The sequence below is a fragment of the Armigeres subalbatus genome, chromosome 2 (assembly GCF_024139115.2).
Source record: "Armigeres subalbatus isolate Guangzhou_Male chromosome 2, GZ_Asu_2, whole genome shotgun sequence".
NCBI lineage: Eukaryota > Metazoa > Arthropoda > Insecta > Diptera > Culicidae > Armigeres > Armigeres subalbatus.
In genome coordinates this window covers 77,997,724-78,022,519 of record NC_085140.1, presented here as the reverse complement: position 1 = coordinate 78,022,519, position 24,796 = coordinate 77,997,724, and the positions used below count along the sequence as shown (strand labels likewise).

Genomic DNA, 24,796 nt, shown 5'->3' with positions numbered 1-24,796 from the left:
ACTAGTTTTGGTCGTCATTTTCTGTCACCATTAAAGATAAAGTAAGATCTTCAGTAGCGGAGTAGCGAGCTCTGCTGCTAGTTCGTTGCCAACATCCAAGTCGGAAGGACCTAGGTGAACGTGTTACGCTATGTCATGACATGAACCCACCGAAGAGGCTAGAATGGATTTGATCTTTCGAAAACTACGCGATTTTCAAAGCAAATCTAACCGCAGAATCTGACCCTCTTGAACAGAGCCGATGGCGGCATGGGTAAGGAGCACAATCAGATGACATCCGAGGTTGAGGATCTGTAGATGCGACCGATGCCAAACAGTCTACTGTTTAAGACCCACAACATAAACAGTAAGACTCAGTTGCCGATTTCGCAGACACCCTTGTCGCAGCTCGGAACACTGATCGGAAATACAAACACGGTCTACAAAAATTATTGTTACTTACAATGGTAGTGTGAGTGTGTGGTGTATGGGTGGCCGCCTGCCAGCGTGGGGATCACTGATGATGGGGAAGGGAACCATGCGCTGGTGTACGTTACCACGCGGACGATCGGCTGATGTAGACGACGATAGAACTTTGGTGTCAGCGGTGGGATCACCAAAGGTGGGACGATCGGCTGATGCAGACGACGATGGTCACCTCTCTTGAGTTCCCCAGCGGTTCTTGGACGGAGGAACCGAGGGCCGTGGACGAAAGCTGGTCCCGATTGGCTAACTCGGAGCACAAATCCAGTTTCCTGAGCCGATGGGGATGGGAAGGGTGCACGTCGCTATTGCGGACTTCTCCAACGGTTCGTCCACACCTATGCAAAGGATTCGTAGAAGTTCAGCCCTTCTGATCGACTCTTTCGAGACCCTCGGATGCTCGAGGCTGGCCATGAGGGCTTAGGTAATAAATACCTATGGGTCCTAATTAGGGGAATTGGAAAAGAGGATAATGTTCTAGCTAACCGGTTCACTCAATTATTGTCATACTTGATTCTTGCTTGTCCTTTGTGCAAGCAAACTTTCACCACAAGCCCATTTAAAGCACTTAAACACGGCATCACTTTGAATCTTCAAGGTCTTCAAGGTTATCAATCACTAAACTTTGTAGACTTCCAGAAGCACCTATCGCGCTTGCTGGTTGGCTTGGGAAAGAAATTTCCTTTTCTCTAGGACCGGAAGCTTACCCCCCATGTCCCATCTCTTTTCCAAAAGTTCATTGCCCATACTCGGTCATCTAAATTTTCTTTTAAATCCCCGATCCTAAGTACAGCTTGTGTTTGTTTTAGTGTACCCAACAAACATTGAAAGCTAATAGAGCGCTTATTCAATCAAAAATAGTCTTCTTCAACTGAAAATTTAGCTTATTCAGCCTAAATTGTTTGTTGGGTATGTCAGATGTAGCTTATTTTTAATATGACCGTTTTATCGGAGTGCTGTTTTATAACTTGTTGGATGTCCTAAGCTAATTGTTTATAGTTTAATCCTTGTATAGTTTTAACACTTCAGTATAAGATAAAATTTTTTTGCATTAGCAAACAATTATAAATGACATATTTAAAATAATAACTTATTCTCAGTAGTATGCTGTTCGTCTCTGGCTCTTTTTTTTTGTTGCCTCTCTCGCTGTGCTTCGGCCCGCTTCTACAGATCAAAAATCAAATTATCAAAATTTTTCTGTGTTCCTTGATAGTAAGCAGGCTAGGAGGACTGTTTTAAAATGACTAAATTTGTAACTTTAAATTTGCTTTTTTTCTCCACTGAAATAAAAGGTGACGATCGAATAATGAAACAGAGTAAAAACGGAGGTCATGAACTAATTTTGGTCAGTTAAGTTTTCCTTTGTGCAACGTCTTGTTCTTGCTGTTGTGTGGGAGCGTCCGCTGCCTCGTCGTAAGCAAAAATTCATTCATTAGCTTTCTTCGGGCTCGACGCTGAAGTTCATTCTGTTCTACCGCACACATTCAAAGCTGACGTCTCGTCGCTCGTTGAGCAGCGGTATTTTGTGTGGCGAGCGGGTGACGTCTCGATGATGCGGGACGGCGAGTAAATAACTGTAGTGTGCGTGGTGTGTCTGTATTGGGAAGTGCTTCGTTGCGACAGGGTGCTCATCTGGATTCGAATGAAATTCAGCCCATGGAAATATTTCACAAGCTGAGAAAGTTTGATGGGTTCAAATATTTTAGTAAGACGAATGAGATGTACCTACATATATCTAATATTGATTTCTCAATTCATGATTCTGTTAAAAATTGACAATAGTTAAACGTTGCAATAACACAAGAAGTTTTTGAATAATATATACATACTTCAAACCAGTATGGGAAACATTTCATTGCACGTATCCAGGCTTCATGTCGACGGTGGAGCGTCGTTGCAGTTCGCCTCTTGTTTATAGTCGGTTTCGGTCACGTGTTCTTTCAATCTTCAGTGAAATGTCAGTCTTCGTGATATAAACATTATCGATTTTTCCTCTCCGAAATGGAAAGAGTGTGCACAAAAGTTTAACATTCTGGTGAATCTTTCAAAAATCATGTGTTGAGTGTTTGTAATTGAAAGGTGAACTCGATAAAAGTGAAAAATGTCTTTTTTTCGAAGCAAGATAGTGCTTGGGCTCAGCGCCGTTGGAACGATAGCAGGATGCGCAGCTCTGCTGAAGTGAATGAAGCTCCAATTTGGAGATCCGATTACGAAACATCACTCCATGTGAAACTTCTTTATTTTAGGGATTACATGCAAGGTGCCCGCTTCGTGCGTAAGGATGTCCGAGCGGATGGTAAAGTGGTAATCGTGACCGGAGCCAATACCGGCATCGGTAAGGAAACCGTCATGGGTCTGGCCAATCGTGGGGCCCATGTTTACATGGCCTGCCGGGACATGGCCAAGTGCGAAGAAGCACGCCAGGATGTAGTGCTGGAAACAAAGAACCCCAATGTGTTCTGTCGGGAGTGCGATCTGAGCTCGCTGCAATCGGTGCGGAAGTTTGTGAACCAGTGAGTATAGTTCGAACTTTTGCTGGAAAAGTTTTTAAAAATTATGATTCAAAGCAAATATTATTATCTGGTAATTATTGACAGTTTATAAAAAGAGTGCTACTGAAACTGTTTAAAGAATTTAATTTGATAATATTAAAGCACGGTATTGTATTTATATGGAAACTGAACAAAGATTATTTTGAAGTGCAGTTCTTAGCTATAAGGTTTTCTATACTAGCTTCAGCATAAAAACATCGATTAGTAAAACCTGAAGAAAATCTGTAGAATCTAAAGAGTACTAAAGAGTGTCTACATATACAAATGGATTTTCGAATCGCTCTAAAAAGCATACTGGTTGATTGGCATTGAGGTATATGGTAGTAGCATGTAGTAGGTTTTGTCTTTCTCGTACAACAAACTTGTACCAGAATGCTATAATTTTACTCCAAAGGGGCCGTCCAGAAACCACGTGGTCATATATGGGGAGGGGGTTTGGCAAATGACCACGATAAGCCACATGGGGGAGGGGGTGTTGCTCTCGAACCACGTGGTTTTTTTTACACGAAAAACTTTTGGTGAATAACAATAGCGGTGTAAAAATACAAATCATTAAAATTTAATGATTAAATATTAAACGCAAAGCGCATCTAAGGGCCGATGCCCACGTAGCGTCTTTTCAACTCAGCGTTAAAAAGACGTAGGTGCGCATGAAAATCGATAACGCAGCGTCGGTCGCAACGCCGATGCATATCTGCATTATTTGATCATCTTAGCCTAAGGTCCTATATCCATACATAAATAAACGAAAAAACAGATTGCGATTCAGTCTCAATTTCCACAAAAAAATTTGGGTAGGAAAAATGGGAAAATATTTTTAAAAAAATCCGCCGCAGATGGTTTTGGCATCACGCCGCCGACACTTTTTCATCAGCGGACTACAGCTACAATTTTGAAAAATGTTATGTTTTACAATAATCCAAGAAAAATCTTAAGAAGAAAAATTCAAAAGAATTTTTTTGTGGATATTCAGGAAAAATCAAGTAAAGAAATTTCCTGTAAAAACTTTGACATTACTTCATACAATCCTGATAAAGTTCTGGCATTCAGATTTTTTTTTAAACAATTCTCTCTGAAAAATTTTGCTTGTGAATTTTGCTACAAATTAGTAATAAAACAAAAACAAAACATCTCCAGTGTTAATTCCGAAAAATTTTCCTTAAAACTCCGAAAAAAATTCCATGTGAATTCTGTCTGAAAATTAAAAACAGTCCTGTGGGAAATACATATAATTTTCGGTGGAAAAACATTCTAATGAATTTCTTCGACAAATTCTTCCGAATCTTCACCAGAAATTCTTCTTCATTTACAAAAGAAGTTTTTCGAACATTCAACACTTCAAAATGTTCAGTCTCCAGTTAGCCTTGCGAGCAAAGGCGTAGGATTGCCAATCCGGAGATGACGAGTTTGATTCTCGTTCCTGTCTAGGATGTTTTCGGGTGGGAAACATTGTCGACACCCTAGGTAGAGTGTATCCATCGTACTTGCTACACAAGATATATAATCGTGCAATGGCTGGCATATAAAAGCTTTCAATTTATAACTGAGGAAATGCTAATAGAATATAAATAGAATATGAAGTTGAAAGCAGACCAACTTCCAGTTGGAATATGGAGCCAATGTCACATAAAACACTTTGATATTCCATTGTTTTTTTTTCAATTATGGAATTTTGAAATGAAAATTTTTCGTTATACATTTTTACGCTCGTTGTGAGTTCTATCACATTTTTTCAAATTTTCCAAATATTTTTTATTCGAGGCATTATTTAGAATTTCCACGGAAGAGTCTATGGATTACCTTCAAAAAATTCTTTGGATTTTCAAACAATAAATCTTTAGAATTCTCCACTCTTGAACCAGAAATCATTTCAAAATTTCATCGGAATTCATTCTTCTTCAGGAAGAATTGATTTCTTTGTAGGTTCAGCTAAACATTGCTTTAAATCTTTACCATGCATAGATGCACATGATTTAGAAAGTTTAAGGAATTTACACATCAGAAAATCTTTAAAATAATGATTTAATTTTTTAAGGAATTCCTACTGGAAATGCTTCAAAAGTACAACCTTCACAAGTACTTCAAAAGTACAATTTTTCGTTATTTCCACTTGTAAAAACATCGGAATTTCCTCGGGAAATTCATTGTTTGTGATTCAGATGAACTTTTTTCGATTTTCTACAGGAAAATCTCAGGAATTGCCATCGGAAATATTTTGGCATATTCCGAATAATTTCTTTTGGAAATTAAAAAAAAAAACTGCTGAAAATTTCTAAGAATTTCTTTTGGGAAACGAAAAAAAATTCCAATCAAAATTTAGGAGAATTTCCTTTGAAGATTCATTAAAGTTGCCCAGGATTTTGGAAAAAATCTTTAGAAATTTTGCAAAAAGTAAGCTGGATTTTTATACTTGAAATTCTTCGAATTTGATGTTTATTGAATTTTCATCGTAAATATGCATTTCGGATCCTTCTACGGATTCTTCTAGTTCTTAAAATTTTCTACCGACCATTTTTCGGAATGTCTGAAAAAATGTCGTTGAAATTCTAAAAATTTTCCGGGGAGACTCCGAAAAATTTCTTATCAATATTCCGAAGGGTTTCCCTTGCAACTCCAGAATAATTATTCTTGAAAATTAAGAAGATCTTGGAAATTAAAATTAATCTAAGCAATAAATGTAGACAATAATTTAGGCTTAAGAAGCCTAGTTTTTATGATATTGAATAATTATCATAATTGATCGAAAAAAATTAATAATGCACCTAAATGTTCTAAATGCACAAAATTCAAGTAGTGCGCATGAAAAGGTTATGACATAGAGAAGCTTGCATTTAAAAAATTAACATGAAATTCTAAATAAGAACTAAGGAGATTCCTGCGATATGAAAAAAAGTTGCAGTGGTGTTATAATAACGCATGAAATTGAATTCTAAAACAAATCTCAACCCTTTCAGGAATGAAGGGTCATATATGCCCAGCGTTTTAGATTGTCTATAAAATCACAAAAGAAAGCTAGGCCATCATTTTCTGTTTGGCCTTTTTGTAAAATTGTTCATCTAGATATTGGCTTTACAGAAAAAATATGGGAGCTCAAATTTGACTGATCATGAAAACTCAGATATCCAAAACCTTGGGAAGATTTCGATTCTAAGAGCGTGTAAATAAAGTTTAAATGTTTGAATCATTCTAAACAGATGGGTGGTCAAATAAGATGGGTCATCCTGAAGGTTAAGCCAGTGATTAATATTCAGGAACACGAGATGCTCAAGGTACTTCAAAATGCTCTCAAGTTCAACCCACGAATCTACTAGATCAATCAAGACATTTGCAATGTTCTCATCATCGGTATATACCCAATCCGATGAAATAAGCATATGACCCTAATTTCCATTAACATGAGATTCAAGAGACAAGGTACCCAAAATTATCTTGAGTCAACAGCAAGTTGCGCAATGACTATGAGGTATGTTCGCAAACTGTTTTGTAGGGCCTTAGAAGCACTGGGTTTACGGACTTGAATGATCAAGTAGTTCAAACATTACGTTTTGGACGTTTTGTATAACCAAAAAAAGTCTGTAGTAGATTGTATAAATAATAATTGAAGTCATATCAACCCAATGGACCTACTGGGATATTATATCATACATCATTCATAAGTTGGTTAATTGGATAAATCGAATGATCCGAACTCCAAAATAACAATTGGTCTATAATACATCCATTTCTCTATGAGTCGCTTATGAAAGGACCATTGACTGAAGCATATTCGAGATGTGGAATAGAAGTTCCTGGAAAATGATTCCAAAGAACCATCAGAGTGACTGAGAAAATATTTCTAGTATGGCATCATTTGCTTCCACGAGTCGATATCAAAATAAAATTTCAATGAAGAATTAGAAATTTTGAGAGATGAGCCAGCTCTGGATTTAAAATTTCTTTAGTAGAGAAAAATAGAAATTTTCCATAATAAAATAGGAAATTGCCAATAAAGAACAATAATACACACAACAATAATAAATTAGCACTTGTAAAAGCAAAAATTGCAATTATGAAACAAGAATTTTCCATAAAGAAATCAAAATGTTCAACGGAAAATACAAAATTTTCATGAATAAATCAATATTAGCAATGAACAATTAAAAAAAAATATTTAATAATTATTTATTTCTAATATTGATGATTCTGAAAACAATACTGAAATTTCTACAGGAATGCTACTCAAAAGAAACAACAGTAGGAGGTTTCATTTGCATCTCTAATATTACATATTAACTTTGTGATTCTCTGATAAGCCTTTCATTGTATAAGTTCAGTTCAGATGCTTCGCTGAGGTTAATATCTTAAGAATTTCCAGTAGCTCCAGAGCTATGGAAGGTCCCAAATACTCTAAGGAATCTATAGGGATATTCAGTGATGAACTTTATAGTTATTCAAAAAAACACTAATAAAAAAGGGATGTTTTGGAAAATTTCTAAACCACTATAAATTTTTCTCGAAATTTTATGAGATGTTCATGAGCCCACATTTTTTGTATCCTCCTGATGCATTGAAGGTATGCGAGTTCTAGATATCCTAATACCTGATACACATTACAACATGATAACATAATCAAAATTTTCGACTTCATGAAAATTTATAATTTCCATGTTGGGTTTAGTTTAATTTTGAATCAATTGAAATTGTCCATCTTCAAAATTGATCGAATTAACCATATGTTTTAGTTACATAAGGTTTTTTTTTAAATTTTTGTACTTGAAAAAAACCACGTGGTCATAGGGGGGGGGGAGGGGGGGGTCTGCCAAATGACCACGATAAGCCACATGGGGGGGGGGGGGGGGTTGAAAATCTTCAAAAATATGACCACGTGGTTTCTGGATGGCCCCAAAGACCAAATTTTGATAAGAAGCTGGGAGATCCATAGTGTTATATACCAATCGACTCAGCTCAAAGAACTGAGCAAATTTCAGACTCTGTGTGTGTATGTATGTATGTATGTAGCCCCGGGATTTTTTTTTGTTAAACGCGTTTCATATACGTTAAACGATTTGACCGATTGGAGTGCAACTGGTTTCATTCGATCGAGAAACGTTCCTAGTTGGACACTTTTGCTTTTGTTTGCTAATAATTTATGCCGTTTGAGCAATATTTTCATTTTTGTGCAGGATTATTTTGACATGAATTTGATGTGTAAGCATTTAAAAAAATGAACTGAATAAACAAACGTCTGTGGAGAACAAATATGGCAATGGTAGCAACACACAAGCAACAGAAGGTTACTTGAGTTACCCTCTCTACTAATACCCTGGTTTCCCCTGGAGCTTCCTCCCAGCATTACTTCTGGGGGATAGGCAGTACTTAATGTACTCACTCATTCACGCTCACACAGGTACTCATCCCATATGAGTCTTACTTGGGTGCCCTCTCTAACACCCTTTGCACACCCTCACACTTTTTCTGACTCACCACATGAGTCTTACTTGGATGCTCACCACTGACATACCATGTGAGTCTAACTTGAGTGCTCACCCTTTACGCACCATGTGAGACTAACTTGGAAGCTTACCCTACCACCTGGTTCACACTCTAGCACACAAATCTGAGCCTTATTTGGGTGCTCACTCTAGCACACCCTGCCACTCCTCCTGACACACCATGTGGGACTTACTTAGGTTCTCACTTCTGACATTCCATGCGAGTCTGACTTGGGTGCTCGCCCTTAACATACCATATGAGTCTGACTTGGGTGCTCACCTCTAACATGCCACGCGAGTCTGACTTGGATGCTCACTCTACTCACCTCTGCCATGCCTCTAGGTGTCAATAGCGATAGATACCAACAGTTCTACGCTACGACCCTCCTACCTCGGCATATGCAGTCCATACTAACACCTATGCGGTCACTCTTCTGCCATGCCTCGTTCACTCTCATTCACTTCCCCGCGCTCAGCCTGTTTTCGCTATAACTAACCAATCACAAGTTAGTCATGCTTGTCGACTGCTGCTCGGCGCGCCAGATTATCTGCAAGCTGCAGGCAATCTGAGTGGTTGCAGTCGAAACTGCGTTCCACTTCTCCATCGCTTGGCACATCCTCTGGATAAGGGTATCCGGGGTTGTGTCCCGACCGCAAACGTCTAGCATAGCTCTTCTTTCGACGTCGAAACGAGAACATACGGACAGTATGTGCTCTGCAGATTCGTCGACACCTGGGCGGTCAGGACAGACGGGGCTCTCCGCGTGCCCAAACCCGTGGAGGTACTGCCGGAAGCAGCCATGACCTGACAGGAATTGTGTCAGATGGCAGTGAACTTCCCAAGGGGTCTCTCCACCCAGCTCGATATGTTAGGTATCAGCCGGTGGGTCCACCTACCTTTAGACGAATTTCGCGCCAACTCGACCAGCGGTTGGCAGCACCATCTCATAATCGAATGAAACTTGGTGGGCATAAAGATATGGTATTTCTAAGCCACTCTGCATACTTAGTTTTTCAAAAATGTCAAGAGTAACATTTGATGAGGGTCTAATTTTTTTTCATGGATTTTTTTATAAATCGATGTAACTCTAAAATGACAAGACTTACAAAAAAGTGTTGTATAGCGGACTGTCCTGAAATTCCCAGAAGTAAATATTTAAAAATAAAAAACCGAAATCCCGCAACTGAAATTAGTTTTTAAAATTAGAATCGATATTACAAAAAACCTCATCTCAGAAATCGATGAAATTTTTTCTGCAGATAGGTATTTTAATTATCTAACTTTTCTGGGAATAATGTTCTTGTGACATATTTAAGGAAAAAAAGTTTTTGTAACAAAAACTGTTTTCATGTCCATATTGAGTGAAAATTTATCAGCGTGTTTTATGCCTACAGCGCCAATTAGGTTCAGCAGCCTATCATCAACCAACGACACATTTTGGAAGTATAAAAAATTGTTTAGGAAGCAATTTAGCATAATCGACATGGCTGGCGAAGGTCAGCTTGTTGTCTATTACGACCCCAAGGAGCTTCAAACTCCGCTTTGATGCGATCGCGACTTCACCCACGTGAATCACTGCATGTTGAACCGACTTGCGGTTGTTGACGATAACCACCTCCGTCTTATGTTGAGCGAGCTCCAGGCCTCTAGCGCTCATCCAATCCGCCACCGTGCTGATCGCGTGTGCTGCGGTCAGTTCTACCTCGGGAATTGACTCCCCGTAGACCTCTAAGGTTACGTCATCGGCGAAGCCGACGATCTTAACACCAGGAGGGAACTTCAGAACCCCGTCATACATAAGGTTCCATAATACCGGGCCCAGTATTGAACCTTGCGGAACTCCTGCGGTAATAGGTACGCTTCTCTGACTGGCATCGGTCTCGTATAATAGTACACGGTTCTGGAAATAGCTTTCCAAAATCCGGTACAGGCCCACCGTCAGGCTAAGCCGGTGTAACGAGAGCGCGATGGCATCCCAGCTTGCGCTGTTGAATGCGTTCTTCACATCAAGTGTCACTAACGCACAGTATCGAATACCTCGCCTTTTCTGTTGGATCGCTATCTCGGCGGTTTTTACTACGGAGTTAATAGCGTCCAACGTGGACTTACCCTTCCGAAAACCTAACTGGTTGGTAGACAGGTCGTTCGTACCCTCTCGAATACGTGGTCAGCCTGTTGAGGACGGTCCTCTCTAGCAACTTGCCCGTCGTATCTATAAGACAGATTGGTCTATGCGCCGTTGGGTCGCCCGGCGGCTTCCCGGCCTTCGTCAACAACCCCAATTTCTGCCTTTTCCATCTTTCGGGGAATCTACACTCATCAAAGTATCTCTGCATAGCTAGCCTGAACATGTTCGGGTTCGCTATGATTGCAGCCTTGAGAGCGCTGTTCGGAACTCTATCAGGCCCTGGAGCTTTGTTCGTTACCAGGGATTTGGCCACCGCGAGTAACTCTTCGTTCGTCACCGGAGCCACCATTTTGGCCGCACCCATGTCTAAATTAAATGTCCTTAAATATCTAAACCAACGTACGCGTTCATCTGTTGTAATCTGAAAAAGTGACGTATACGCCATTTTCCAAAAATGGTGTTGTTACACCTTCCGGGTGCAAGAAAACGATCTCAAGTGGGTTGGTGAACGAACTCAACTAAAAGTATATTTTTCATTAATAATTGAACATATAAACAATACAATAAAAATACAATCTAGTTTTCCCCCACAGCAACTAGCCTCTTTCTGCTCTCTATCTCTATAGGCTAGCGGACGATTGGTAAGGAACGGTGATATGCTTTATGCAATACGATGACGAAACAGGGACTTCGATACAAAGGCTTCGTTACAGCAATGATATTAAATCTTTCACAATTATACAATCATACACCAATTTCATATACGATGGAGAAAAAACCATCTTCCTTCATTCCTTTTTGCTCTTGTTGTGGCCGTCCCGCACTGTATGTGCTGCGGCGACGCTAAGTGACAACAAAACGAAACGCGTTCGCCGCATCCTAGGTCGGTCGCGTTCGCATCATTCACCCTTTCAGGGCCGTCGGAATTACCCACGGAAACATTCCCCCACCCGTAAACCCTGTGGCAGCTCTCAGCTGCGCATGGTTTACTCATAACTATTTACTAGCCTTCGGCTTGTTGTAGCTCCGCTACATACGAATGTGGTACTGAACATTCGACATTCACATACCTTCCTCCTTCTCCAGAACTTTCACCCATTGCTTTGCCAGGCGGCTTCCCTATACACGCTGAAGACCCTGCCTCTCGTTCAATTAGGCTTTGTGCGACTCCGCCGCAATCTTTGCTCTCCGGGCAGTCTCACTTTTGCTCCTATTCTCTCGGACGAGGACCATACACAGTCCAACCGAGTTGGGAACGAACAGCTACGGGCTCTCCCGACTTTCCAACCTTCGACTCAAGTGGAGCTATCAGGTGCAAATTGTCAATTCCTATGAGCACCTGTGGAGATGCTTCGCCGTAGCAAGGAATTTCCAGATCATCCAAATGATCGAAATCTTCAAAATCTTCTGCCCTCACTTGCTGGGAGGGAAGCTGTAACTTCTGGACTGTCCGAGCATCGACTAGATCAAACAGCTTCATAGATCCTCTGGCGGCAATCTTGATCTTCACAATCTTCGATTGTTGCTAGGGTATCGACTTTTCTCCATCCATTGTACAGGGTCACTGGAGCCATTCGGAAGAACACCGTTGGATTCAGTTGACGATGACTGTGGCATTGAACCTCCAGCGTTCTACAATCTGACCCAGATCCACTGTGCAACAAATGATTGTGAAATTCTGGGCAACCTTCTACCGTACAGCGCTTCCTTATACGACATGGCCGCTCCCCGTGATCGTACATGCAACACGGACAGAGATCCAGCCGCTCTACCGTCTTCCACCGTTCATCGACACTTTGCTGCACGAACTCCGGACAGTTTCGTCCGAAATGTCCTGATTTTCGGCACACGGAGCATTCTACATCCCGATAACGTGGTTGAAACGATTGCTCCGGTTTCCTCACCGCATCCGACAGATATGGCTGACTGCTCAACGAAATATTTCCTCCGCCTGTTGCTTGGACGAATCCTTTTACTTTCGGCTTATCGTTTTTCTTGGCCTTCTCTTGTACCTCCGCCTTCTCAAAGGTAGCTTCAAGCGCCTTTTCCACAAGACCTTCCATAAAGCCCCCGAAGGTTGTTACCGTTTAGGTAGTTTCACCTTAAGAGAAAGGCCTAAGCAGCAAGAGAGTGGAGCGAGAACTCAATCAAGCAGAATAGCAACTCAATGTCATACTACTGCTCGGTATGAATGCATTCAATACAATGAGATATTTCGAAACAATAAATTAATGATTCTTATTTGATTCTAATTGATGATACATAATTAATAGGATGCTCCGATAAGCATAATTGTTGACTAGGAATAATCTAAATATATGATATCGCCAATTTATAAATAAATGTATTTCCTAAAAACATGTTCTGTAAACGGCTAAATCAAATGTATACCTACATTTCACATACACTTTACAAAAAACTCTCACAATGGATGAAGGAGCTGAAGGGAAATATTGATACGATATGGAAAGAGTGGAAAATGAAAAGGGATATTTTCTATTGAAAATAGGAAAAGGGGGGTCCGAACATAGTCCTTTTGGAGCTTCGTTCTTTCCACGTTGACCAGCAAAGTTACTAGACGTACAGTGCAAGTTTCTTGAGAAGAGTTCAAAGTTAAATATAGTGGAAAAGAAAGAAAGTAGAAGAAGAGTTTTATAGCAAGGAATCAGGTACGATTAAACAGCTAAGCTCAAGAACTCATAAGCCCAATACTAGGACCCCCTTATTCGTTCCATCCAACCAGGACCCATTGGTTTTACTCGCCAAAGCTCCGGAATAGCTTGCTTCGGGCGGAAAAGTCGATATTTGAGGCACGGCGATCCCAGAGCACGTGTAGAGCACGAGACCCGACGAACAACCTGGACTGACTGCGATTTACCCGCTTGCCACCCCCTTCGGGCGCAGTGTCTGCAATCACCATAGGCGTTCAGACGATAGTGCCACCTTCCCGTCGGCAGCGCTCTCCAGTAGCACGCTGCTTGTAGTCTCCGGCGTCGCCCTCTCACTTCGATCGACCGCGTGGGAACCGCAGCCCAAACAACACCGACTGATAACCCACCAAGCAAGCCGAAACACCCTCCCCAGCTCGCCCCCATCTCGGATGAGCGAACGTCATCGTATGTTTCCCCATCGCAGCCCTTCGCCGGCCGGCCCAACCATACACGAACACACACACAGACTATTGTAAGTACCAGAGCAAAGAATAAATACTGTGAATAGTGAGTATAGTGTCTTCTGCATTCCCGATCGGTATCCGAGCCGACCCTAAAACAGTGTTCAGAGGGCCACAGCTGGTAGCGGAGCTCAGAGGGAGTCCCAGCAGTAATAAGGTTTCCAAATCAACTGACTGCGCGCGTCGCTTATACTCCACCCACTCCATGGCGTAGTACGAAGGTAACTTCTGGATCAAGCTCTGCATCAGAATAGGATTTTTAAGATGATCAGCCAATCCCGCAGCTTTGAGATGCTGTGTGAATTCTTCAACAGCACTCCCAAACTCTATCACCGACTCTAGGCTTTCAGATTTAGGTCCTTCCAATTCCTGGATCCTGTAAGTCAATCTTGCTGGATTCCCGAATCTCTTTGTAGCTTTTCAATGATCAACGGTACATTTTCAGGTAAGAGAAGACGGTTTCGTACTACATCCAACGCCTTGGCTTGGAGAGCTTCTTGCAGACGGACTAGGTTCTCGGCATTGGTAAAACCACACGACTTGTTCGCCTGCTCATACGCACTAATAAAAATTGGCCATTCTTCGGCGGCACCGTTAAACTTTGGCAAGTTTCTCGGAAACACCTACCTCGACGCAATCTGAAGACGAGATGGTCCTATCTCCGTCGCTTTCACTCTCGTGGAGACTCTCTCCTGAATGACATCGAACTCATCCTCCGATAAATGAGCAATAACTTTTCTTTCAAACGATGGTCTTGGAAGACTGACGTCGGGTATTCCAGCATAACATCTGTCCGTACCCCGCTTTACCTCTGCCTTGCGTGGATTCGGTGGCTTCACGTTGCTCCGAAGCTTTCTCGGAAACAGATCTTCCAGTTCACCTTCTGCTACATCAGCCTTCGCGCCATCCCCTAACTCTGGAAAATCGTCAGCGTCGACACCTAATCCCCATCGCTCCCGTCCAGATCGATGATTATCTTCAGAGCTGATCTTCTCTCTAACATCTTCTTCCGGCGGGCAATTCTCTTCCGCTCTAGCTCCAAGATCCTTCGCTGATTCTCCTCTTCAAGTTCCTCCAGTCGGTTCCACTCTTTCCCGACTCCCAATCTCCGTCTTACTACCTTCATACCGGCCAGAATGTTTGAAACCACTGGAGAGATGGCTGTGCTGCCTGGGGCACCCAACGAGGCTCGGATGGATCGATCTGAAGTATCATGCAAAACAAAAACCATTAGATTTGGGCTACATAAATGTACCGAGCGTGTGGGCAAAATCGAATGGGTCTGTAATTATGAACTTCAAGAACCGATAAGCGGAAGAATGTGGTGGGTAATATTAGATCTACAAGCTGTTCGGAATTAATGATTGCCAACCATAATGTATATTTAAAAATAGTATATTTTTGCTAGAGGAGCACGGTATAATCAATCGGTTTTCTGCGTTGCGTCTGCGAATGGTTGAGTTGTGCAAAGCCTCATTTTGGTAACTGAGAAAATAATTACTGGCGCGCGAGAACGGCTACAATCGAATCTAAGCAAAGCTTTTTCCGTAATGCTGGGTAGACACCTTTACGTGGTGCATTACTGAGTAAGATCTACCACACTGTGCTCTAGTTCTTACTATTCTTGTAGATACTTATGAGTGATGGTCGCAAGAGTGTGGAACGACTATAATTTGCTTTTAGATGACCCACTTTTTGCCCCTTTTGGATGGAGTTATTGTCAATGGAGTAAATGATAAAAACGTAACTCAATCCTAAGTTGGTTTCAATGTCGCCGACATGAGTCTCCAAGCTCCAGAGCGCTGATTAATTAGGAAAGAAGCGGATACGAATTTAATGGATCTGCTAAACCCTCTGACTGATTAGAGCTCTGTGTAAAGGATAGATTCCGAAATGCCAAACGCAATGAAATCAGATCTCTGTACATCGCACCGTCGATAACGCGCACGACGTTAGCTTTCGTCGTGCAACCAAATCATCTTGACGACATAGAAGAACGAAGACTTCATAGGGGAAGAGGCCCCAAAACGCCCCCCCCCCCAGGGCAAAACGACTTTCGGGTATTCACTTATATTTACCATGTTTGAGATAGCCTTAATAAAACTAGACGTGAAATTATGTGGGTTAGGCGAAAAAAGTGTCAAAATAATAGATAGGACTGTAGGAAAAACTGAAATTTTCCACATTTTAATGAAACATCTAACATTTCGGCGAGGCAAAACGCCCTAGTGGAACTATCCTGCAATGCACTCGTCCATGCACTGTCCATACCAGAATGCTGATGTGCAGACGCGTGGTACGTTGTTTCCTAAGAGCTGCCGGCTAAAAGGCGTCTTGCCTCATGAGTTTTCCGGCAACGAAATATCACCACTTTTTTGAAATGTGAATTTTATCATTTTAAGATTTTTTTTAGTTTCAATATGGCATCAGCTAGCATAAGGTAGAAACACCCATGAAAATCGTTAAAGCTAAGGCATAAAAGCAGTCTATGCTTAGCTAGGGCATATTGCCCCTCCTTCCCGTACCATTATTCTTCAAGCGACAGCTGGCTTGCGATTTTTTTAAGAGTTTAATCCTGCGATTTTTTATTTTGTAAGTAATAATAAGTTCATCACGTAGCTGTCGCGTCGTGCGAAGATTTCTATTAATCCTTTGTAATAATGCTATGTGCATATGAAGGCGTTATATTTGTTCATTTGAGACGCCATTATGTTTTTAACCAGTACTTCTATAACGACTTGCAATCAATTATGTGAAGAAGTGACGACGGAAATCGTCATAACTTTTGGCGGCGCGACGATCTTCCTGGTAGCCATGCAGCGCGAAGAAAACGAATAGTTTTTGCGTCGTGCAATGTTATAACGAAGACTAGACTTCATCGCAGACTGCGATTTTCGCAATTATTTCACGGTTGTCTTATCCACCTCATCTAGTTTCCTGTACTTTACTAGTTTGTAAAGTTTCTAGGGATCCTAATTTGTTTATGCTTGTACGGATACAGTTATTTAAAATGTAGAAAATTTCGCTTTATCAAATTCAATATGAGTAAAATTAACTGATCAAGAAGAACTTCAAAACGGAAATCAAACGAGCTTGTCCCTGCAAGCCCCTAAAGCTGTTGCGTATTATATAGGTTTGATGCAGATGTTCTAGGCTTTCCCAATTGTTCTGGAATTATGATCAATTGGTCTACAAGTTCAACCACAGGTCCCTAGAGCCCTTGCGTATTATGTGGAGTACAAATTAGTTCGATGCAGATGTTCCATACTGTTCTGGAATGCAGATCACTTGGTCTACTAGGTCAACTTCGCCTGGTTTCAAACCAAAATCAAACTCTGGTATCAAACCAAAATCGGCGCAAACACACGAGCTGGAAAAACAAAATTCATGTAAATGATGTGTGGATAAACGACACCAGACTCTCAAGCAGCAACAAACAAAAGGTCTGTGGATAAAGAAACCTAGTGTGACAATTTTGCCGTAAATGTTTTGGCATATTGGCTTGATGTGTACGAAGCACGCAATTTAATCAGATAAAATGTAAATATTTGGACAATCATAGTGCTTTACTGTACTCTTCCCAACACTGTTTGTTAGGCGTACTGGGTTGCTATCGGTTTGATACCAGAAGGGTGTTGACCTTGTAGACTAATTGATATAAATTCCAGAACGATTTGGAAAACCTAGGACGCCTGGATAAAACTAACAAAAACAGCATATAATATGTAAGGGCTCTAGGAAATTCTATGGATAGCTGAAGTATTTTAGCTTTATACCAGAGGTAGTAAAACAGGCCAACAAATTGAACAAAACTCCAGAACAATTAGGAAAACCTAGAACATCTGCATGAATCTGATTTGGTTGTCATTTAATAGATAAGGGATCAAGGGACTTATATGGCCATTTTAAGTTGATTTCGATTGCATACCAGGCGTGGTTGCCCTTGTAGACCATTTGATCTGAACTTCAGAACCGCTTGGAGAGTCTAGACTATCTGCATCAAACTCATTTGAACTGCTTTGTATATAATAGGTAAGGGCTTTAGGGACTTATATAGACATGCTGAGTTGATTTCGATTGGAGATCTAGCATAGCTACCCTTATAGACCGATTGATCTGAGCTCCAGATTAATTAGGAAAGTCTAGAACATCTGTTTTAAACTGCACATAATACACAAGGACTCTCTGAACTTATGTGGATATGCTGGGTTGATTCTGAATTCCAGAACAATTAGGAGAACTTCGAATATCAAACTTACTCGAACTGCACATAATTCGCAAGGACTCAAGGGTCTTGTATGGGTATGCTGAGTTGATTCCAGTTGGATTAAAGGCGTAGTTGATCGGCTAGACTAAATGATCTGAACTCCAGAACAATCTGAAGAACCGCGAACATCTGTATCAAACTAATATTGATTGCACGTTGAACACAAGGGCTCTAGGACTTTTATGGACCTGCAAAGTTGATTTTGATTGGATACCAGGCGTAGTTGACCTTGTAGACCAATTGATCTGAACTCCTGAACAATTTAGGTAACCTAGAACATCTGCATCAAACCAATATAATACGCAAGAGCTTTGCAGGGACAAGCTCGGTCCATGTCTGTTTAGAGTTTCTTCTTGATCGGTAAATTTTACTCATATTGACTTTGGTTTTGGTGATTCAGCTGATCAAGCGTAAACAAATTAGGATCCCTAAAAATATAACAAACGAGCAAAGTACAGGAGACTTGATGAGGTGGATAAGACAACCTTGAAAGAATTGTGAAAATCGCTTAGACGATGCCCGAGAGCCTGCTGTTTGAAATCATGATTTTGATGATTTCTTGACCGCAGTATTCGGTCATTCCAACATGTAATTAGGTTCAAGGTTACCATAATACAAGTTCCATACAAATGCTTTCATACTTGTTAATTTATTTAATAAAACGGATGAGATGAAATTTGCGTAAATAGTTTAGTCACAAGATGAATCATCGCACAAATGTACCATGCGTCTCCATATGTTTTTATCCTTATATGCTGATGAACAGTTTACACAAACCCTACCTATAGTTTCCCCTAAGACGCCCATTTTTGCCTGAAAACACTCATGGGGACATTCAGATATCATAATAACTTAGATTATCGTAATAACTTAGTATTTTAACTTATCTGAACATGCAATCATGCAAACATGCAAGTGATTTCAACGCCTTCAAAGCGATGATCCCCTTTCTACTTTGTGACCAAATAATCTAATAAAGGTCAAAAAAAAAAAGATATTTTAGTTACTAGATAAAGATTGTCGCTGTCGTCACTATCCGGAACATCTTAGATAGGGTGCTAAATGTCAATGTCAATGAGAGAAAAATACATACGATTTGACAGTTCGATACCCAACATGTTTCGGACAGCAGAACAAAGGGAACACAAGAGACAATCTTTATCTTGTAACTAAAATATCTTTTGTCGAGAACTACAAATGCAACACATTAGCATCGCGAATACAAATGTACTATCGACCAGTGTAATCAATGTTTCGTATGAAGCTGCCTTCTTAGTTAGATTGATAACCTTTTTGCCTTTCTCGTACAACAAAGTTGTACCGAAAGGCTATCATTTCACTCCGAAAACGAACTTTTTATAGAAGCCTCTGAGACCCATAGTGTTATATACCAATCGACTCAGCTCGACAAACTGAGCACATGTCTGTCTGTCCGTGTGTATGTATGTGTGTGTATGTGTGTGTGTATGTGTGTGCACAAAATATATAAAAAACATTAGACAACTTTTCGTATAGTAATCCTTAACCGATTTTCTCGCAACAAGTTTTATTCGACAGGGGACAAAGCCTTGTTGATCACTATTGAATTTTATGGCGATCGGTCATGGCGTTTAAAAGTTAGGAAGAAAATGGTACATCGGACCATATAAACCCCATTTAAGGTTGGTGTCTTAACTAAATGCGAGAAAGGCACCACCAACGCTAGGTGGATTAATCTGAGTTTTTATTCTTGGCTTTATAAAATCGCTGAAAAATTAGGAAACACTGTCCAAGAACGGCCTCAAAATTTTAGAGATCCAGAATCGATAGTTCCCCATGAATCTATTCAAAACTTGGATATGAAATATGATTGATCTTTTTAATTTAGCCATTTTTGATATTTTAATTTCATCTTTAGCTATTTTGATTGTTTTTTTAATTAAGAAGACTCCAAAATTGATTCAAATTCAATACGTACTTTCCTTCCAGATTCAAAACCGAACAGAACCGATTGGACGTTCTGATCAACAACGCCGGAGTAATGCGTTGCCCACGCACCCTCACGGCCGAGGGCATCGAGCTCCAGTTGGGAGTCAACCATATGGGGCACTTTCTGCTGACCAATCTTCTGCTGGACCTGCTCAAACTGTCCGCCCCTAGCAGAATCGTGGTGGTGTCCAGCATTGCGCATACCCGGGGAATCATCAACGCCGCTGATTTGAACAGCACAACAAGGTACGATCCAGCCGAAGCGTACGAACAGAGCAAACTGGCCAATGTGCTGTTCACGCGAGAGATGGCGAAACGACTGGAAGGCACTGCGGTCACAATTAACGCCCTGCATCCGGGTGTGGTTGATACAGACCTGATGCGACACATGGGTCTCTTCAACAGCTGGTTCTCGAGTTTTCTCATCAAGCCATTCGTGTGGCCATTCCTAAAGTCGCCAATATCGGGTGCACAGACCTCGCTCTATGCCGCCCTGGATCCGAGCCTGGAAAAAGTTTCCGGACAGTATTTTAGCGACTGTGCACCGAAAGATGTTGCCGAGCAGGCCAAGGATGATCGACTGGCCAAATGGTTGTGGGCTGTGAGCGAAAAGTGGACTGGAACCCTGACCGGAACGGCTGCCGTTTCCTGACAGCGGATTGTCAAGCTGAAGAATGATAAGGATATTGTCATCTTTAGTGAAGCAAATATGCAGGAGTAAGCGGGAGGCGGTACTGTAATGGAAATGGGGTTATTAAATATACAAAAGTTGTTGAAAACTAACACAAAATTTTGTTTTTTGTTCGGTTTAGTTCCCGATATTATATATTTTTTTTAATTTTCTATTATGACTGATATGACTGCAATAGTTCATTGACGTTGTAATACTAAATCAGATAATGGTTATCGTTAATCAATGGTTATTTATAGCTATGGTTTTGTTCACTCTTTGATAGATACTATTTTTGTTTGATCATTTGGCTCTCCCTTCCTCTAACAAATTTCGCTCATTTTTCCTCTATAGTGAGGTGGTTTTGTGAATTTGTTTTTGCCTTTCTAGTATATTATGTTTACGTAAAAATTGAATTACTCACTTATTACTTCTACAAGATTGGAAGAATACCAAATATAGCAATGACCAACTGCTCTTTATCTAGAAATGTTAGGGGTCCAGGGGCATATTTAAGCAGTGCGGTTGTGGTTCACTGAAATGTAACTCGGTTGTCGATTTCTCTCAACATGCATTAAAAAGCATTTTACAGTACTCAGTACTTTTCACAATAATCTACAAGCAATTTAATTGAAAACAGTAGCAGTATGTGGTTTGATATTTCTTATATTGTACATATAATGTAATATCGAATTGTTGCGGTTTCTATACAATATAAGAAATTTACAATTCCGGATAAACTGATATGGTTGATCAAGGAGACGATGGATCGGGTGATGTGCGTAGTTTGATTTTCAGTCCCTTCGAGTCACTTCGAAACGCGCAGAGGGTTACGGCAAGGTGATGGTCTTTCGTGTCTGCTATTCAACATCGCTTTGGAGGGAGTAATGCAAAGGGCAGGGATTGACACGAGTGGTACGATTGTCACGAAGTCCGTCCAGTTATTTGTTTTCGCCGACGACATTGATATTATGGCACGTAACTTTGAGAGGATGGAGGAAGCCTACATCAGACTGAAAAGCAAAGTTATGAAAACTCATATGTGAATATGTACGTTATGTGGAAGATATTGATTTGGAAAATGTATTGGAGGTAACCACTTTCCCTTCGATGGGACTCGAACCCATGACCCTACAGTACGTTTAATCCCCGGAAATAGGCAATTACCTTTGATTGAACTGAACTTGAGTTGCGTGCTCTTGCCTACGCAATGCGGTCGGGTCTGAGCTTGACGACCGACTGGCAAATAGCTTACACAACCTCACTTGATCAGTACCGTTGCTGATGAAGAATGTGTATAGCCGCCAGACATTCTAAATACTCACGCTCCTCTAATGTGGACGTGTACAATACACATGTGGAAGTATTGGCTTGAGAAATGGATTGCGAGTGATTTGACTATGCGTCCAATTTGGGAATCTCGAGCTCGTTCAGTAGCCGCTAGGTTGCGAAGGCCGACGGAGGTCCTTCGTAGCTTAGTTGGTTAAAGCACCAGTCTAGCGTACTGTAGGGTCATGGGTTCGAGTCCCATCGAAGGGAAAGTGGTTACCTCCAATACATTTTCCAAATCAATATCTTCAACATAACGTACATATTCACATATGAGTTTTCATAACATTGTAAATTAACGTCCAAGTCGGGTGGTTTAATCCCCGGAAATAGGCAATTAACTTTGATTGAACTGAAAAGCGAAGCTAAGCGGATTGGGCTAGTCATCAATACGTGGAAATCGAAGAACATGATAGGAAGAGAGGTCAATGTAAGCCATCCACCACGAGTTTCGATCGGTGGTGACGAAATCGAGGTGGTTGAAGAATTCGTGTACATTGGTGACCGCCGATAACGACAGCATCAGAGAAATTTGGAGACGCATCATGGCGGGAAATCTTACGTACTTTGGACTCCGCAAAACGCTCCGATCGAAAAGAGTTCGCCGCCGTACAAAACTGACAATCTACAAAACGCTTATTAGACCGGTAATTTACAACGGACACGAGACCTGGACGAGGCTCGTAGGACTTACGCGCACTGGAAGTTTTCGAAAGGAAAGTGCTGCGTACCAGATGACGGACGTGCAGATGACGGACGGTACGTGGAGGAGGCGAATGAACCACGAGTTGCATCAGCTGCTGGGAGAACCATCCATCGTTCACACCGCGAAAATCGGAATACTGCGGTGGGCCGGGCATATAGCCAGAATATCGGACAGTAATACGGTGAAAATGGTTCTTGGCAATGATCCGACGGGAGCAAGAAGGCGAGGTGCACAGCGGGTAAGGTGGATCGATCATGTGGAGGGCGATTTGTGGGCCCTCCGCAGACTGCGTGGTTGGCGACGTGCAGCCATGGACCGAGCTGAATGGAGAAGACTTATGTGCAACACAGGTCACTCCGGTCTTAATAAATAAATAAATAAAAAAAATAAATGAGAAATTTACAACCCAGTACTGCTAACCGTTTTTATTTGAATTGTCTTTAGAATTTTTGAGATTAGTTTTAAGATTTTCTTGCTTTTCCCGTGCCTTTTTTTATACCATCTTTTCTGTTGTTTTCTTCTTCTTGCAGCATTAGACTGCCACACGTTAATATTTTTTTTACAACAAATCTGTCTCAAAACAGAAGCTTCTCTTCCTTGATCAATGCAGCCCATGTAGACTCTTAATGCAGATCCTTTCCCTCTTTTTATATCCAATGATTATACTGTCCGTAATCGCATATCTGTTCCATATGAATAGGAAACCCAGCAGAGATGGGACAAATATGCAGCTGCAGGTAGTATAATTCTTGTCAGATTTGACATCCAATTGTTAATAGTGTAGGTATAATAAAATATCGAATGTAATTGCAAATAAAGAAGCAAATGCGCAGAAAAATGCTGATAGTAAGTAAGATAATAATAAATAATCCTGATGTGAAATATATTTAGTCAGACGGAAATTATTTCAAAATGTGAACAGAAAATTAATTTAAGGACAAGATATGGGTTTGCTAATCTGAAGATGGCGACATCGTTTCTCGATACTGTATAGGATGGGAAACATCGACTTCGAAACATAGTGTATTCATTGTGCTGCCATACGAGATACATAATCATGCAATGGCAAGCATAAATAAAACTTTCGATTAATAAAACTGCGGAAATGCTATAGAACACTAAAGTGAATAGTAGACCATGAACCAGTTGCAATGCAGTGCCATTGAAGATGATGAGATTGAAAGAAAAAAAAACTTGAAATGAATATGTTATTTGAATGTTTGATTTTGGTTTTCTATTATGGAAGTGCTCCATTGTTTGATTGTGATTAAAACTTTGTTCTTAAAATAGGAATATTGGATTTGAATTTTGGGTTCGTACATTGGATTTGGGTATCGGATTGGAAAATCGTATCATATGTAGGATTGAAAAATTAGAATTAGGAGTTTGAATATGCAAATTGAGAACGGATACTGGATTGTAAAAATAGACTTGACTGTAATTTTCGCAAAATAAATGCTATGAAATTATTGTTGTTTATGAAAACCCCAAGCCAATGTTTTTTTCTCTTTTTTTAGTAAGCGAAGAAGGGGAATGTGAGGGCGAGATAAATTGAAAATTGAGAAATTTACTTCCAGTTTGCATTGATGATAGATAGGAAAATATCATCCGTATAACGGACTATTGATTAGGGAAGATCCATTAATTACGTAACGCAAAAATTGGGCATTTTCAACCCCCCTCCCCCTATGTCACACTTTTTGTGTGAAGCATCTGAAAATTTTGTATGGATCGTCACACTTCGCTCAACCCCCCTCTCTCTCTAAGCGTTACGTAATTTGTTGACGCTCCCTTAGTGACTAGGGAAAAATGCCCAATAGTGGACCCCCTAGTAGCGGAATTTTGTTCTTGTCATAAGGGGCTGGCCACAAACCACGTAGACCGAAATTTCACATTTACAAACCCTCGCCCCCCCCCCTACTAGACTTTCGTAGACTTTTCCGAAACGCCTCCCCCCCCTTGAAGTCTACGTACCCTTTCTGAACGTTACAAAATATCATATGCGATTTTAAAAAAATCTCAAAACCAATTTAATTTCTGTTGAACTCGATTCCTCACAGAGGTGTGCGC

General features: G+C 40.8%; 1 protein-coding gene across 1 annotated transcript; it reads left to right on the top strand.

Annotated features, from left to right (window-relative positions):
• Nucleotides 1–2,409: 2,409 nt before the first annotated feature.
• Nucleotides 2,410–20,823, top strand: LOC134209317 (retinol dehydrogenase 13-like). Its single transcript, XM_062685307.1, has 3 exons — nucleotides 2,410–2,640; nucleotides 2,709–2,975; nucleotides 20,022–20,823. Exons 1-3 carry the CDS (start codon nucleotides 2,564–2,566, stop codon nucleotides 20,671–20,673), a joined length of 996 nt encoding a protein of 331 aa, XP_062541291.1. The 5' UTR covers nucleotides 2,410–2,563; the 3' UTR covers nucleotides 20,674–20,823.
• The last annotated feature ends 3,973 nt before the right edge of the window (nucleotides 20,824–24,796 follow it).

Bases quoted from the DNA above. Each gene is read 5' to 3' on its own strand.
- LOC134209317 (XM_062685307.1), top strand. From the start codon at position 2,564: ATGTCTTTTTTTCGAAGCAAGATAGTGCTTGGGCTCAGCGCCGTTGGA. The intron at 2,641-2,708 runs GTGAATGAAGCT...TCTTTATTTTAG, and splicing joins GGATGCGCAGCTCTGCTGAA to GGATTACATGCAAGGTGCCC. The intron at 2,976-20,021 runs GTGAGTATAGTT...CTTTCCTTCCAG, and splicing joins GTGCGGAAGTTTGTGAACCA to ATTCAAAACCGAACAGAACC.